Source organism: Bubalus bubalis, chromosome 21 (genome assembly GCF_019923935.1).
Source record: "Bubalus bubalis isolate 160015118507 breed Murrah chromosome 21, NDDB_SH_1, whole genome shotgun sequence".
Lineage (NCBI taxonomy): Eukaryota > Metazoa > Chordata > Mammalia > Artiodactyla > Bovidae > Bubalus > Bubalus bubalis.
The window spans coordinates 16,385,594-16,403,233 of NC_059177.1; the positions used below are offsets into that span (position 1 = coordinate 16,385,594).

The 17,640-nt window shown below is 38.9% G+C and overlaps 1 protein-coding gene across 3 annotated transcripts; it reads left to right on the top strand.

Moving 5' to 3' along the window:
* Nucleotides 1-535: 535 nt before the first annotated feature.
* LOC102408916 (zinc finger protein 197) lies at nt 536-17,463 on the top strand. Of its 3 annotated transcripts, XM_025272523.3 has the most exons (7): nt 569-690; nt 2,360-2,560; nt 5,420-5,898; nt 7,090-7,252; nt 7,621-7,712; nt 7,994-8,120; nt 14,779-17,463. In XM_025272523.3, the coding sequence occupies exons 3-7, from the start codon at nt 5,500-5,502 to the stop codon at nt 17,121-17,123; spliced, it is 3,126 nt and encodes a 1,041-aa protein (XP_025128308.2). In that variant the 5' UTR covers nt 569-690; nt 2,360-2,560; nt 5,420-5,499; the 3' UTR covers nt 17,124-17,463. The 3 variants fall into 3 exon arrangements, with proteins under 3 accessions (XP_044789875.1, XP_025128308.2, XP_044789876.1); XM_044933940.2 differs by lacking the exon at nt 2,360-2,560 and having other exon boundaries at nt 536-690; XM_044933941.2 differs by lacking the exons at nt 569-690; nt 2,360-2,560 and adding an exon at nt 6,835-6,967 and having other exon boundaries at nt 5,767-5,898.
* The last annotated feature ends 177 nt before the right edge of the window (nt 17,464-17,640 follow it).

Genomic DNA, 17,640 nt, shown 5'->3' on the forward strand with positions numbered 1-17,640 from the left:
TCTAATTCTGGGAAGGATTGATGGCATGAGGAGAAGGGGACAACAAAGGATGAGATACTTGGATGGCATCACCGACTCAATGGACATGATTTTGAGCAAACTCTTGGAGATAGTGAAGGACAGGGAAGTTCATGCTGTCACAAAGAGTTGAACGCTACTTAGCGACTGAATAGCAGCAAGCCAATTCACAAGAAAGTCATTTGTAACGTATGTTATTTATGGTGAGAACTGCTCTGGTTCACAAATAGATTGGATATTTCAGTCACGAAGACATTCAGACGTTCGAGAAATTACTCTGTTAAGCTCAGCTGCAATTCAAATTAAAACAGAAAGGTCCAATTCTTTCAGGAGGCAACACGATTCCTGGGGGCCTGGGCCACGTGATTCACCTCTGCATCCTTGGGTTCTGGAATACAGCCACACCTGTTCTTTGGTTGAGAGGAATGAAGACCTAAGAGCCCGGGAGCTCCGCCTTTCCTGCCACCACTGGGAAAGCTAGGAACCATAGAGATGTGGCTTCCTAGAGAGCCGAAGCTGGGGGGTGGTGTGAGCCACCGGATGTCGCGATACCCGCGGGTCAGCCATTATTCTGGGCTTCAGGTGCTGTGGCGTCCAGTTTTCGTGTCATCTCCTGGCGTCCCGGCGCCAAGGTGGTGGTCCCCAAGGCCGGAGCCGCCGCGGGAGACCCCGGTGAGCGGGGTGGGCTCGGGTCGGGTTGGCAAACGCGGAGGGCGGCCCGGGTTGCGGCTTGAGCTCTCCAGGGCAGGTCAGCCCTCGCCGGCCCCTCTCTGCTCCTCTCCCTCAGGGCGGTCCCTCCACCGCTTGGTTGAGATGGACGCCTAGGCTGCGGCTTGGGGAATATACTGAAGACAGCGTCTCTGTGTCTCTGTGTCTGTGGATTGGCTGTCGAGTCACTAGAATGTGCTGCCCCTTTGAGAAGAGCGACCTCAGTAGCCAGGTTGTCAGCTCAAGTCTTTCTGCTTTTTTTCTCAGTCTTCTCTGAGGCTGATGCTGGAAACAGCTTGAGATTTCCCTGGAGCAGGGGCTCCCAGAATTCTTTTTTTTTTTTTTTCCCCTTGAAGGATGGATTCCCATTTTTCCTTGTAATTTTATTGGCGTATACTTGATTTTCAATTTTATGTTAGTTTTAGGTGTACAGCCAAGTGAGTCTGTTATACATATATGCACTCTTGATTCTTTTCCTGTATAGGCCGTTACAGAGTATTGACTAGAGTTACCTCTGCCATACAGTATGTCTTTAGTAGTTATCTTTTTTATATATAGTAGTGTGTATATGTCATTTCCAATCTTCCAGTTTATCCCCCCCCCCCCACACCAAGTCCCATTTAAAAATTTGTAATTTAATGGTATTTAAGAAGCAAACTTTTAGGCCACGCATATCACCATTGCCTCAGAGAATGTATTTTCACATTAAGTACGTGAGTAAATGCTGTCTTTTGCAAGAAAGGTCATTATCAACCTGTGAGTGACTGTGTATCGTTATTGTTTTAATGAACTGTTATTTGGAAACCATTGCTTTGGAATAGTTGTTTGGGTTTCAGAAGTCTTTTCTTAGATGCAGTTATTTTGTACTTTTGGGGTTAGAATCCCTGAGATCAGAATTTGCTCCCATAACTGAACTAGTTGAGTGGCCTTGAGTGAATCGTTTAGCTCCTCCGAGACTTCTTTTGTTCTTTTTAACCTTTGCTTACAAATCTTTTGTGAGAAACAAGCATAATATATGCTTAAGGATTTCTTATTTGTATCTCTGCAAAGTAAGAGTAAATAAAATTCTGATAATTTACTGTAGAAAATTATTTAGAAGTCTCTTTTCCCCCCAAGTTTTATTTGTAGACCCTATTTTTTTTAGAACAGTTTTAGGTTCATAGGAAAATTAAGCAGAAAATACAGAAATTTCTCATATGTTCCCTTGACCCTACACTTGCATAGCCTCCTCCAGTATCAACATCCCCCACCACTGGAGGGATAGAGTGGGAGTTTGGGGTTAGCAGATGCAAACTAGTATTTATAGAATGGATAAACAACAAGGTTCTACTGTATAACTTAGGGAACTATATGGTTCTACTGTATAACTTAGGGAACTGTATTCAATATCCTGTGATAAACCTTAATGGAAAAGAATATAAAAAAATGTATATGTATAATTGAATCACTTTGCTGTACATCAGAAATTAACATGTATACCAACTGTAGGTCAATTAAAAAAAATCCCTCATAGTTTTGCCTTTTCCAGAAGCCATGTAGTTGGAATTGTAAAGTATATTGGACTTTGAGATTAGCTTCTTTCACTGAGTAACATACATTTATGTTTCCTTTGTATTTTTTCATGGCTTGATAGCTTCTTTTTAACACTGAATAATAGTCTATTATCTGGATGTACCAGTTTATCAGTTTACCCATTGAAGAATATCTTGGCTGATTCTTGGTGTTGACAGTTATGAATAAAGCTGCTAAAACGTCCACGGGCAGGTTTTTGTGTGGACATATGTCTTCAGTTCGTTTGGATGAATACTGAAGAGCACAATTGCTAGAATTTATGGTAAGAGTATGTTTAGTTTTGTAAGAAAGGGCCAAACTGTCTTCCATAGTGGCTGTACTATTTTGCATTCCTACCAATGAATGACAATTTCTGTTGTCCCACATCTTCACCAGCGTTTGGTGTTGCCAGTGTTCTAGACTTTGGCCATTCTAATAGGTATGTAATGGTATTTCATTGTTTTAACTTGCATTTCCCTGATGACATATATGATGCAGAGCATATTTTCATGCAGTTATTTGAAATCTGTATATCTTCTTTGGCGAGGTGTTTGTTTAGGTCTTTAGTGGAAGCTACAAGTCCTCATCACTGGACTGCCAGGGAATTCCCCTTTGGGTCATTAAAAAAAAAAGATTTATTTATTTTTGACTGTGCTGGGTCTTTGTTGCTGTGCTCAGGCTTTCTCTAGTTCAGGCAAGTCAGAGCTACTCTTCATTGTGGTATGCAGACTTCTCATTTTGGTTGCTTGGCTTGTTGTGGAGGAGGGGCTCTATGTGCGTGGCCTCTGTAGTTGTGGTGCAAGGGCTTAGTTGCTCCTCAGCATATGGTGTCTTCCTGGGCCAAGAATTGAACCTGTGTCCCCTGCATTGGCAGGTGGATTCTTAACCACTAAATCACCGGAGAAGCCCACATGGGCATATGTTAATTGAGTTGTTTGTTTTCTTAATTGTTGAGTTTTAAGAGTTCTTTGTATGAAATATACAAAGGAAGGATATTAGGCTTTTATCAAGTATTTGTGTCTTTTGCAAGTATTTTCTTTCAGTCTACGGGTTGTCTTCTCATTCTTGACATTGCTTTTTCCAGAGCAGAATTTTTGAATTTTAATGAAGTCTACCTATTACTTCTTTCAAGGATCATGCCTTTTGAATGTATCTAAAAAGCTGTCACCATGCCCAAGGTCATCTAGATTTTCTCCTAGGTTATCTTCCAGGATTTTTATAGTTCTGTATTTTATATTTAGGTCTCTGATCCATTTTGGGTTAATTTTTGTGAAATTTGTAAAGTTTGTGTCTAGATTGATTTTTTTTTTTTTGCATGTGAATATCTGGTTGTACCAACACCATTTGCCAAAAAGACTATCTTTGTTCCATCGTATTACCTTAAAGCACCATTTGCTGAAAAGACTATCTTTGTTCCATCGTATTACCTTAATTCTATCAAAGATCAGTTGACTCTATTCATGTGGGTCTATTTCTGGACTTTTCATTCTGTTTCATTGATTTGTCTGCACTTTGCCAATACTGCACTGTCTTCATAACTGTAACTTTTTAGGAAGTCTTGATGTTAGGTAGTGTCAGTCCCTCAACTCTGGGTAGTATTGGGTAGTGTCAGTCCCTCAACTTCACGATACTGAGGAGGAAGTCCTTCAGTATTATGTTAGTTATTCTGGGTCTGTAGCCTCTCCAGGTGAACTTTAGAATCAGTTTGTTGATATCTACAAAATAGCTTGGTGAGTTATTGGAGTTGCATTGACTCTATAGATAAAGTTGAGAAGAACTGGAATTTTGACAGTACTCTTTCTAGCTGTGAGCATGGGATATAAATAGTTTTTAAAAATTCCTTTCCATCACCACCAGATCAGTGACCAAAGAACTGCTCAGTTTCTTTTTTCAAGTGTTCTATCCCTACTAATACTTTAGAACTTTATTTGCTTAGACTACAGGTTTCCCCTAATATCTGAAAATAGTGTTCTTATGAAACCTTCATAAGCTTAAGTGGTGTAAAGCCAAGGAGCAGTTCCCTTAGAACACATCTTGCTAACAGATGTACAAAGTAAAACTGGTTAAAGCACAGATGCTCACAGACACAGGTTAAGTCCATGGCAGCTTGATGCTGAGATACTGAGTGTAGTTCCTATGGAATGGGCATGACAGTGCCACTCTGGCTACTTGGGGTACCTCTGGCTACCTCTTAGTAGCCTTTAGAATTTGCTTCTGTTTACTTACCTCTTCACTCTAGTTCTACAACCTTACCTCAGAGTTTTCTTCCTTTCTCTGATTTGCACAGAACATTTCTAACAGAGCTATATGTGTTGTCACTCCCTTGCTTTAGAAATTAGTTTCTTCCTGGAATGGCTTTCCTAATATTCCAGTGATCTTTTTTTCTTTAAAGCCCAACCCAAAATTACTTCCATGAATTTTTACTGTGCTTGTTTGTCCTCCTGTTAATTGTACTTGTACTTTGTATTGTGATTATATTTTATTTTGCTCTCCTCTGCTCTGTTATAAGCATGAACTTTAAGGGTCCACATGTTAAATAAAATTAATGGGGCATTCAGATCTGTCACTGATAGTGATGTAACTGTTACAGCCTTAAAAGTGTAAACTATTCCTATGTTTCTGTTAAACAATTTCTTTTCTGGGGATTTTTCCTGAAGAAATAAGTAGAAATGTAACCAAAAATTCTTTAGCAAAGATGGTCATTGTAGCTTAATTTGTAATAGGAGAAAATTATAAATAATTAAATGTCCAACAGCAGTGGATTACTTAAGTATGAATGGATTGATACACTCTTAAAAATAATGATTAAAGGATATTTGATATTGGACTTCCATGGTGGTCCAGTTGTTAAGACTCTGGGCTTCCAATTCAGGGGGTGCAAGTTCAGTCCCTTGTTGCAGAACTCAGATCCCACATGCCTCATGGCAATAAAAAAAGGAATTTCATGTTTTGATATCAGCAGTGATCTGGATAACATGAATATTAATGTCCCTAGAGCCTTGGGCTGGGGCTTCTGTCAAAAGAGAAACTGCCCAGAATCTAGAACTCTGCATTCAGCAAGGTTTCTTCATTACTGGGGGCTAATTGGGGTGCAGAAAATCTGATTGTGTCTCTGGGTTAACTTTAACAATGATTTCTTTAGGTCTTATAGATGATGTTCTTCAAGCTCTAAGGAAAAAGTCAAGCAAGGATTGAGGGACCCTGGAGAGGAACCTGTCTTAAATGGCAACAATGACAAGGGAAAATTGGGCCCACAATGCTCTGCGACAAGAGGGCCTTGTTAAAGGGAAGGATGATACCTGGAAGTGGGGAACCAGCTTCCAAGGGAGTAGCTCCACTGTTTGGGAGACCTCCCACCTGCACTTTAGACAGTTACGTTATCATGAGACATCTGGACCCCAGGAGGCACTGAGCCGGCTCCGGGAGCTCTGTCGCCGGTGGCTGAGGCCGGAAGCACGCACCAAGGCCCAGATCTTGGAGCTGCTGGTGCTGGAGCAATTCCTGAGCATCCTGCCTGGAGAGATACGGACCTGGGTGCAGATCCATCGGCCCGGGAGTGGTGAGGAGGCCGTGGCCCTGGTAGAAGAGCTGCAGAAAGACCTTGATGGACCAACATTAAAAGTGAGAAAGGGAAAGTGGGGAGTAGGCCCAGGACAGGCTGGGATAGAAAATGATTCTCTGATTTTCATTAACAGTAACACAGCAGCAACCCTTATGCTAATTAAAACAGGTTCATGAGCTCTTCAGATCATAGAATATCTGTCTGGAGAAATGGATTTAGGGTTGGGATCTTTGTACCAATTCAAAATCAACACAGAGCATTGACTCTGCTTTATCTCCCTGGGTGATGCTTGCTAATTCTGAATTTTATTCAAGAATCTGAAGAGCATAATGTTCCTAAGAGCTCCTCTAAACAGAAGCAAATATATTGTTTGTAAAGTCTGTTTGGGTTGGTGTTGTAAACCTGGAGTATGAAAAGTTGTGAAGAGCAAGAATGATGCTTTCTAGATCTGGAAAGACCACTCCATGTGTTCCCCTGCTGGGGACTGTGTGAGACAAGAGATTGGGTTGAGATATTTGCCTCTGATAAGATTTTATATCCTTGGCTATTAAATTGGGATCTTAACATGGTTTCTAGTATGTGTCAGATCTCTTTCTGTCGATCTGGAGCCCACTAGAAACATTTCTATATAAAAAGTCTGAAATATAATTTGGGAGGGATATCAAGGATGGGCTTGTTTGTTTTAATCATTAAAATGAGGAATTTTAGAGCTGTGTTTTTCGTTACTAATCACTAAGCCATTGTTCTCATTCAAGGGATAAAAAATGGAGGCAATAAAAGGTTCACTGCATTGCCTTTGTGAGACATCTAGTTAGCAGCAAAACCAGATGTCTAGACTTCTAGTGTTCCTTCTATTGGAGCAGGAGGGGATGAGAAAAGTTGTGAATAAGTAGAACCCAGTGTTTTAGATTAAACCTGAAGCTGAAGACTTGTAGATTAAGTCTGAAGCTCTTAATTGCTTGTTACTTCCCATTCCCTCCTTAACCCACACCCAGGTCTGGCTTCTGTTTCTACCGTTCTGTTCAGTCTCCTCTGGGAAAGGTCACCAGTACCATGAGTGGGGCTAGAGGGCAGCTCCATTGTTCTCAAGGCAAAGCTTTCCTGCTGTTTTGATGCTCCATATTTGAGGTGGGTCACTCTCATCTCACAGTTCTAGACTATATGGGCAGAAAGAGGTCCATGGTGGTTAGGTGAGTTCATTTGCTGGAGGTACACGAAGAGTCAGCTTATTGCGTTCTGCTTGTTCCCAGGTTCCAGCCTTTGTCCAGGACCAGGACACTCTCCAGGAGGGTCTGAGTACTCCAGGAATAGCACTTCCTCATGCACCCACTGGCAGCCACAGATCAGCTGAAATTCGCTCAAATTCTCTTACTGACCCAGTGGTGTTTGGCTTGCTCCAGGATCCTCAACATGGTAACTTACTCTGTGGGTCTGGCTTTGGACATCCTCAGGACTCTTGCTGGGTCTCACCTCCCTACTCCCAGATAGCTACTTCCTCTTCTGCCGTTCTATGAGTCCCTTAAGATACCAAATTCTTTTCTTTTCTCCCTCATGTCATTGCTTGGGTCCCTCTGACCCTTTATCCATTCTTATTACTAGTTTTTACACTTTTCTAGCCCTGTACATGGGGGTCAGAAAAGATTTGTGTGTCATTTTCTAGCCATTATTGCCTAGTTCTGGTTGTTACGTGTCTTTCTGAACTCTATTTTATAGAAGATAAACTTACTGGATTTGGACAAGAATGACAGTTACCTCATATGCAGCTTTTTCTCCTTCTTCAGATTCTCCTGCCCCTGAGGCTTCTGCCCTTTCCCAGGAAGAGAACCCCAGAAACCAATTAATGGCTCTCATGCTCTTGACAGCCCAGCCCCAGGTAAGATTTGCTACCTCTTTTCTTCCAAAGGCCCTATCTGCACTACCTAATTGTGGCTCAAACGTACACTCGCTCATCCTAGTGCTTGGGTGTCCAGTCAGCTTCCATCTTTGAATCAAGGTCCCTGCTATTGAAGGGCAGAGTTCATGTGGGATCTCCTGTGTCTCTCTCATATCCCACCTCATGCCCTCATAACATGTCTCGTCCCCAAAAGTGAAAGGAACCCTTCAGTAGAGGAGCTTCCTGGGCATGGATAATCTCACACATACCTGTCATTTCAGGAATTGGTGATGTTTGAGGAGGTATCAGTATGCTTCACTTCAGAAGAATGGGCATGTTTGAGCCCAGTTCAGAGGGCCTTGTACTGGGATGTGATGCTGGAGAATTATGGAAATGTGACTTCCTTAGGTAAGGACCCTTTCTTCCCATAATTTGTACCTTTACTTCATCAGCTTTTGTTTATTTTCTTTTTTTTTCTTTTTACACCCCTATGACTCCCTGCAGTGTAATTGCAGATTCTTAACCACTGGACCACCAGGGAAGTCCCAGCTTTTGTGGAACTTTTTGCTATGGTAGTTATGAACATAGCATAGCATACTTATTTTGAAAAATACTTGAAGGAAAAAATTTTTCAAACCAACTCTTTACAAACAACTACCCTCAAAATTTTGATATTTTACCTTTCTGGCTTTTTCTATGTATTGGAGAGTTTTTTGTTTTGTTTTTTTTTTTACATTGTTTTGAGAGTGTGTGTCTGTGAATATGTACAGTTTTATAGCTTGCTTTCTTTGCATTTACCTCAACTCGTATTTTCACATATTCTTTGCAAATATTATCTATATTGGCTGGATAATTTGTATCATAATTTAGTTAGCCATTTCTGTATTTTAGATAATTACTATAATAATATTCTTTCTCTATGCCTAATGTTTCTTTTTATTTTTAATTTCTCATTATTTTTTAGAAGTAGAACACTAGGCCTAAATTAATTATTTTAAGGCTCTTGCTTCTTACTGCCAAATTGCTTTCCATATTGATGTCAGTCTTCTCTGCTCTTACCAGCTGTACACAAGAACCACTCCTTTGGCTCTGCCTTCATTGAAGCTGAGTAGTCCCACTCTTTTAAATTGTTGTTAATATAATTTTTTTAAGTTATAATATATATTCTGAAGTGTATTTCTTTGATTAGTAACAAGAGTATTTTTTAAAAACCTGTTAGTCATTTATGTTTCTGACAAACATTAAACATGTACATGCTGCTCTGTAATGGCAACTATGGGAATGATGTGATTCTTCCCTTAAGTAGCATGATTTGGGAGATGAATACAGAAAAAATAAACAAGGCAGAGTGAAATAATTGGAATTAGAGTGGCGTAAGTCTCTTGAGATGGAAATGGAGAAGACAAAGCAACCAGTACCATTTCTGGGAGTTAGAAAAGGCCATGAAGGAGGTAGCTTTATATTTCATTGTCTGAGTATCATTCTTTACATTGGCAGCTTTATGATACTGAATTTTTATTCAAGAACATTATATATCATTACATTTGTTCATGCTGCCTTTGTCTGTTTCAGGCCTGTTTTAAAAGTACCTTCAGGTAGATCTTACATAATTCTGGTTACATTGACTCTTTGGAATAGGAATCTTTTCTGATATTTTCTAGTTGATCAGTTTTCATACATGAAAATATTTAGTTTTTATATGTTAATTTTTTACTTAGCAACCTTAGTAAATTTTTTTATTGTTCATAGTAATTTATACTGTATATTTTTACATTTATGAGGATATGTCTTTTAGTATCTCTAAGGATATGTCTTTTAGTATGTCTGTTAGTATCTCAGCTGTGGTGTGATGGTCAAATATTTTGTAGATTTGATATTTGGATATATATTCCTAAACTGCTTTCTATCAGTGATCTACCAATTTATACATCCACACAAAGAGCCCAAGAGGGCCTATTTCCCCTGTATGTGCTTGTGATTTGGTCACTTTTAAATCTTTGCTAGCTAGATGAACAATCCTATCCTTTGGGATTTTTTTTTTCATTTCTTTGATTATTAGTATTATTATGTTTATTGTTATTTTATGTTTATTCATATCCTTTCTACATATTTCTTTTGTTTATTAGAACTGGTAACCCTTTGTCACATGTTGTACATTTTCCTATTTGTTTGCCTTTCTGTGCTTGTTATGAGTTTAAGTCTTAGAAAATCTTTCAAACAGCAATATTTTCCTTTATGGTGTCTTTCTCCATAAAATACTATTTTTTAAATCACATGTATTTTATTCAGGCATTTTCATTGTTTCATTTTTATATTTATGCAGAATGACCTAGGAATCCAATTTGTTTGCTCTCTTTTTTGTTTAATCCAAGTGATTTTCAATAGTTCTAATGTGATTTACTATAGAACCCATCTTTCTTTTTAGAAATTTTAAAACATGTTTGATGGGTTAATTAATTTTATGAAAAACACTCACCAGGGATCCATAGCTTATGCTGTAAGCCAAAATAAATTCCAGATGGGTCTAAATAAAGGTTAAACTTAAAAAATAATAAAATAGAATTCCTTATTTATTCTAGCTCTTTGAGGAAAGAGAAGTTTGAATCAACTTTAATAAGTAAGATATGCTCTAACTGCAGTGTTGTTGGGGCTTTGGGCAAGCAGATACCAAAGTACTTATGTTCTTTGACCTAGTAGTTCTAATTTGAGGAGGATACCTTAAGGAAATGGTTCAGAAAGAGGGAAAATAAGTTATAAGTCTAAAGACAGTCCCAGCAAAAAATTGACAATGATTAAAATTTGGGAACAACCAAATTTCCTCAGATAAAGTACTACGTAGCCCATGGTGTTCTGACCTCGGAGTAGACTGTGACACTATCAAATTTGACAGTTTTATGTACTCAGTTTCTGTGCATTGATAAGCTGGTAGAAAAGCAGACTTCAAGGCTTCCCTGTTGGCTCTGTGGTAAAGGATCCATCTGCCAATGCAGAAGATGTGGGTTTGATCCCTGGTCTGGGAAGATCTCATTTGCTGCAGAGCAACTAAGGTAGTGTGCCATCACTATTGAGCCTGTGCTCTGGAGCCTGGGAGCCACAGCTACTGAAGCCCACATGCCCTAGAGCCCATGCTCTGCAACAAGAGAAGCCACCACAATGAGAAGCCCACACACTGCAAGTAGAGATTAGCCCCTGCTTGCTACGACTAGAGAAAAGTCCAAGCAGCAGTGAAGACCCAGCAAAGCCAAAAAGAGCAAACTCCCAGATAGCTTGCACATACTTCTTCAATATGTAAAAGAATTATAAATGTTCATTTAAGAAATTGGAATAGATTTTAAAGGCACTTATTCAAGAAATATTAAGTATCTCACACATCAAGCTTAATCCCTGCCTTAAAGTACATTCGAGTTGAATTGACAGACTTTTACAAAAATAAATACAATACAGTGTAACAAATGCTATATAATAAAAGTATGCATGAGTGTGGGAGCACATAGGAGCTTGGTATGATGAGAGCACTGGGAGAGTAGGAGGAGAGGTGGGTGGTTTAGAGAAAGATTTACAGAGGTAAGTGACTTTTTTGTGGGGAAGGGGCTATACCACTTGTGGGATCTTAGTTCCCCACCCAGAGGTTGAACCTGAGCCCCAGCAGTAAAAACACCAAATCCTAACCACTGGACTGCCAGTGAAATCCCAGATGATATTAATATGATTTCTTAATTTTCTTTTTTTTTATTGTTCAGTGCTATGGCACAGAAATACACTGCTTTTGTATATTAATATTTATCCTACAACCTTGCTGAACCTACTTAGTTAGGGTAGTTTTTTGGTTGCTTCTTTCAGTTCAGTTCAGTTTAGTCGCTCAGTCGTGTCCCAACTCATTGCAACCCCATAGACTGTGTCATGCCAGGCCTCCCTGTCCATCACCAACTTCCAGAGTTTACCCAGACTCATGTCCATTGAGTCGGTGATGCCATACAACCACCTCCTCTGTCATCCCCTTCTCCTCTAGCCTTCAATCTTTCCCAGCATCAGGGTCTTTTCAAATGAGTCAGTTCTTCGCATCAGGTGGCCAAAGTATTGGAGTTTCAGCTTTAGCATCAGCCCTTCCAATGAACACTCAGGACTGATCTCCTTGAGGATGGACTGGTTGGATCTTTTTGCAGTCCAAGGGACTCTCAAAAGTCTTATCTAACACCACAGTTCAAAAGCATCAATTCTTTGGTGCTAAGCACAATGATGTATTACATTAATTGATTATCTGATGTTATACCTATATTTGCCTTCCTGTGATAAATCTCACTTGGTCATGGTGTAGAATTCTTTTTATGTGTTGCTGGAGTCAGCTAATATTTGGTGAGATTCTTTTTTTTTTTTTTTTTGCTTTTATTTTACTTATTTGGCTGTGCTGGTTCCTCATTGCTGCGTGGGCTCTTTTCTAGTTGTGGTGAGCAGGAACTACTCTCAGTTACAGTTCACGGGCTTATGGTGGTGGCTTCTCTTGTTGCAAAGCACAGGCTCTAGGGTATGCAGGCTTCAGCTGTTGCGACTCCTGGACTCTAGAACACAGGTTCAGTAGCTATGGCTTAGTTTTTCTGCAGCATGTGGTATCTTCCCAGACCAGGAATTGAACCCATATCTGTTGTATTGGCAGGCAGATTCTTTACTACTGAACCACCAGGAAACCCCTGTTGAGGATTCTTATGTCTCTATTCATAAAGATATGGTTGTTTGTAGTTTTGTCATATCTTTGTCTGCTTTTAGTATGTAGGTGATACTGGCCTAATAGAATTAATTGGGAAGTGTTTCCACCTTTTTTGTTTATTGGAAGAGTGTGTGAAGAATTGGTGTTCATTCTTTTAATGTTTGGTAGAATTCATCAGTAAAACAGTTTGGGTCTGAGCTTTTCTTTGTTGGCAGTTTTTTGTCTACTGATTGTATTTCATTGCTTATTATGGAACTATTCAGATTTTCTGTGTCATCCCGAGTCAATTTTAGTACATTGTGTCTTTCTAGAAATTTGGTCATTTCATTTTTTTTTTTTTTTTGACCATTCCATCTTAAGTTGCTCAGTTGGCACAGAATCATTCATGGTATTCCCTTAAACTTTTTTTTTTCCTGTAAGATCAGTGGTAATTCCAATGGGGGTAACTTCTGTACTTAGTTTTTAAGCCTGTAAGTTTGGGCAGGTAACAAATTGAGAAGAGGAAGAGCAAATTCAGGAAGAGAAAGGGGCATGGGCAGTGATAAGGAAGCAAGCAAAAACATGACATGTTTGGGCATCTGTACATAGTTTTCCATGCCTAGAGTCTATAGGCATACTGCTGCTGCTGCTAAGTCACTTCAGTCATGTCCAGCTCTGTGTGACCCCATAGACAGCACCCCACCAGGCTTCCCCATCCCTGGGATTCTCCAGGCAAGAACACTGGACTGGGTTGCTATTTCCTTCTCCAATGCATGAGAGTGAAAAGTGAAAGTGAAGCCGTTCAGTCGTAGCTGACTCTTAGCGACCTCATGGACTGCAGCCTACCAGGCTCCTCCATCCATGGGATTTTCCAGGCAAGAGTACTGGAGTGGGGTGCCGTTGCCTTCTCTGAGAGTCTATAGGCATAAAGGGTACTAATAAGAAGTTAAGCCAGAAAAGTAACAGATAGTGGAGGATAGCATCTCTTGGGCTGTTCTTGTCATTTGTGCATTACCTATAGGCAATGAAGCATTGTTTGTTTTGAGCAGGTGAGTGATATGATCAAATATACGTATTGGAAAGATAATTAGCAATGGAATGGACATGGATTAGAGGACTGGGGAGGATTGGAGGTAGGGAATCCTGTCTTTTTCTTGCCTGCTTAACCAAAGATTGCAGAAAATAATCAGCTCCCTCTATCATTCTGATATTTTTTTTCCCAAGTCCCTTAAAGCTCATTAGGCCCACACATAGTCTGATTTCTATACTAAAATTTCATTTATCCAGCTAATTAGCTAGTGTATATATGAGTCCTTCATTTCTTAACCATTTTCCATTTCTGTTTAACCACTTGCAACACTTCTACTTTTTAAAATGCTTCTACTTCCTTAAAGAAAGAAAACTTTCCTTTCAACCAGCATTCTGCTTAAATTGTAAAACCAGTCCGTTAACACTCCTTTCCTATGTATTTTCTCTCTATTTAGGTAGAAGAATATTGTTTTTATACTCAAATAGAAGATAATGTTATTATTATTTATATAATTTTATTTATTAGATAATTTGGGGAACTAGTTCATAATTTTTCTCACATTTGGATGGTGAAAATGAGTTTCCAAAACATTTAAAATATGCATCATTTGATATTTTAAAATATTTGAGAATATTAGAGTCATAAAGAGGTTAACTAGTTTAGCCTCATTATTTTATAGATGTTTTCATAGTTTTTAATGTCTCTATATTTTTTCTTTTCATTCAGTATTTTTTATATATAACTACATGATGGAGTCTAATGTAGACCTGATTTTTTGTGAAATTATTTTTAAAATTTCATTTCTCAATTTTAAAAGAAGAATTCGAGGTGTTAAGTGGCTTTTTAATAGATTTTTTCCCTGTAGATTAATTACTTTCAAGAAATTGAAAAATGTTGATGCACTTGACTCTTCAAAAGCTAAAGATGGCCTTCAGAGTTTTTAGGTATATTTTCTTTCTTTGAGAGTTTCCATCTTCTTAGCATGAAGAAGAAAAAAAAAAAAAAAGATAGTTCTTTATAAGCCCCATCCAGCTTCATGAGCTTATACGTGAACCACCTGTATTAAGATCCTTCTCTATTTCTTCTTACATCTGTTTATTCAACATCCTTTCTATGTTTCCATCTGCTCCCTGAAGTCAACAAGCTTAGAAGTATCTCAGAATGAATTCCGTGTTAATCCATTTATAACATTCTGTCAGTGTAGCATTCTGCTTTGTACTCCCATTTAATGAAAAGCTTTTCCTTTTTGTGTGCATGTAAAAGTATCCTTCTAGTTGTTTTAAAGTCTTTTGAAGATCTTGTTGTTGCTGACACAGGGATATGGTAATATTTGCATTTTTAATTTCTTTTACCAGAATGGGAGACCATGACTGAGAACGAGGAGGTGACATCCAAGTTGAACATATCTCAAAGAGCAGATTCTCAGAGAGGAATATCAAAAAGATTTCAAGGAGGTGTTCCGCATCTTCTTGACTTTGAGGAAGAGTGTGAATGGCAAATTTTTTCAAGTCAGTGGAGAAATGAAGCAAGGGAAAGAGATACACTGAAGAAAGGTTCCCTATGTGAACGAGACAAGAAAAAAAGGACTCCGCCAGAAAAACGAGGCCAAAAGTGGAAGGAATTTGAAGAAAGCTTGGCTTCAGATTCAGCTTTTTCTGAAAGTTTAATAGGTGCTGAAGGAAAGAAGCTGTATAAATGTGATATGTGTTGTAAACATTTCAATAAAATCTCCCATCTTATAAATCATCGGAGGATCCACACTGGGGAGAAACCTCATAAATGTAAGGAGTGTGGAAAAGGCTTTATTCAGCGCTCAAGCCTTTTAATGCATTTACGAAACCATTCTGGCGAGAAACCTTATAAATGTAATGAATGTGGGAAAGCCTTCTCTCAGAGCGCTTACCTTCTAAACCATCAGAGAATCCACACTGGGGAGAAACCTTATAAATGTAAGGAGTGTGGAAAGGGCTTCTATAGGCACTCAGGCCTTATTATACATCTAAGACGCCATTCTGGGGAGAGACCTTATAAATGTAATGAGTGTGGCAAAGTTTTTTCTCAGAATGCTTACCTCATTGATCACCAGAGGCTCCACAAAGGAGAAGAACCTTATAAATGTAACAAGTGTCAGAAAGCTTTCATTCTGAAGAAGAGCCTCATTCTGCACCAGAGAATCCACTCTGGCGAAAAACCCTATAAATGTGATGAATGTGGAAAAACTTTTGCCCAGACCACTTACCTGGTTGACCATCAGCGGCTCCACAGTACAGAGAACCCATATAAATGTAAAGAATGTGGAAAAGTTTTCATTCGAAGCAAAAGCCTCCTCCTACACCAGAGAGTTCACACAGAAAAGAAGACTTTTGGTTGTAAAAAATGTGGGAAGATTTTCACTTCTAAGTCAAGTCTCATTGACCATAAGAGGATGCATAGCAGAGAGAAGCCTTATAAATGTACTGAATGTGGGAAAGCCTTCACTCAGAGTGCTTACCTTTTTGACCATCAGAGACTCCACAATGGGGAGAAGCCCTACGAATGTAATGAATGTGGGAAAGTTTTCATTCTGAAAAAGAGCCTCATTTTACATCAGAGGTTCCACACTGGAGAGAATCTCTATGAATGTAAAGACTGTGGCAAAGTCTTTGGTTCTAACAGAAACCTCATTGACCATGAGAGACTCCACAATGGGGAGAAGCCCTATGAATGTCGAGAGTGCGGGAAAACCTTCATTATGAGCAAAAGTTTCATGGTCCATCAGAAGCTCCATACACAAGAGAAGGCCTACAAATGTGAGGATTGTGGGAAGGCTTTCAGTTACAATTCAAGCCTGCTCGTACATCGGAGAATCCACACCGGGGAAAAGCCTTTTGAATGCAATGAATGTGGAAGAGCTTTCAGTTCTAACAGAAACCTCATTGAACATAAGAGAATCCACAGTGGTGAGAAACCATATGAGTGTAATGAGTGTGGTAAATGCTTCATTCTGAAGAAAAGCCTCATTGGACATCAGAGGATTCACACAAGAGAAAAATCTTATAAATGTAATGACTGTGGGAAAGTCTTCAGTTACCGCTCAAACCTGATAGCCCATCAGAGAATCCACACTGGTGAGAAGCCTTATGCATGTAATGAGTGTGGGAAGGGCTTTACTTACAATAGAAATCTTATTGAGCATCAAAGAATTCACAGTGGAGAAAAAACCTATGAATGTCATGTATGTAGAAAAGTGCTTACCTCTAGTAGAAATCTTATGGTCCATCAAAGAATCCATACTGGAGAAAAACCTTATAAATGTAGTGAGTGTGGAAAAGACTTTAGTCAGAACAAAAACCTTGTTGTACATCAGAGAATGCACACTGGGGAAAAACCATATGAATGTGAAAAGTGTAGAAAATCTTTTACTTCTAAGAGGAATTTAGTTGGCCACCAGAGAATCCACACAGGAGAGAAACCATATGGGTGTAATGACTGTAGTAAAGTTTTTAGGCAAAGAAAAAACCTGACTGTACATCAGAAAATTCATACAGATGAAAAAAACTGTGAATGTGATGAGTCTGAAAAAGAATTCTCTCAGACTTCAAACCTTCATCTTCAACGAAAAATCCATTCTTTGGAGGATTTTGGGTCCTATTCTCTTGGGTCCAAATTCTCTTGGGTCCAAAATGCCAATGAGTCCAAGATCAAGATTCAGAAAATCTAGTATTGTGTAAAATAGAATAGCATCCCTGCCTCTCTAAGTGACTGTTGGATAAATGGCAGCATAGGGTTTTTATAAGGAAAAAAAAGTCATGATTGACCCTTTTGTAGACAAGTGTGTTACATGAGGCAGAAAGTTAATCTAGACTTTGAAGACTACGAAAACATAAGCCAAATTCTAGTTAAAAGATACTCTGTTCCAAATCATTTCTTATGAACCTAGAAAAGGACCTTGAAGCACTTAAAGATTCTGAAGAAACTGAATTATGATTTATAAGATATAATGAAGATGTTGTAAATGATAGCAAAAATATCTTTGTATTAAAAAGTATGTTTTGAAAAGATACGTATATTTGGTACATCTTAAAGATAGTATCACTGCTAGAGAATGTCTATACAGACAGTGTGATTAAGACATACAAAACATGAAGTTGGGTGGGTAGGACTGCTCTTTGAGGGCAATTTAAGTACACTGGATTTGGAATCTGAAAACCTAGGTTTGGATCCTGGCTCTTTCACTT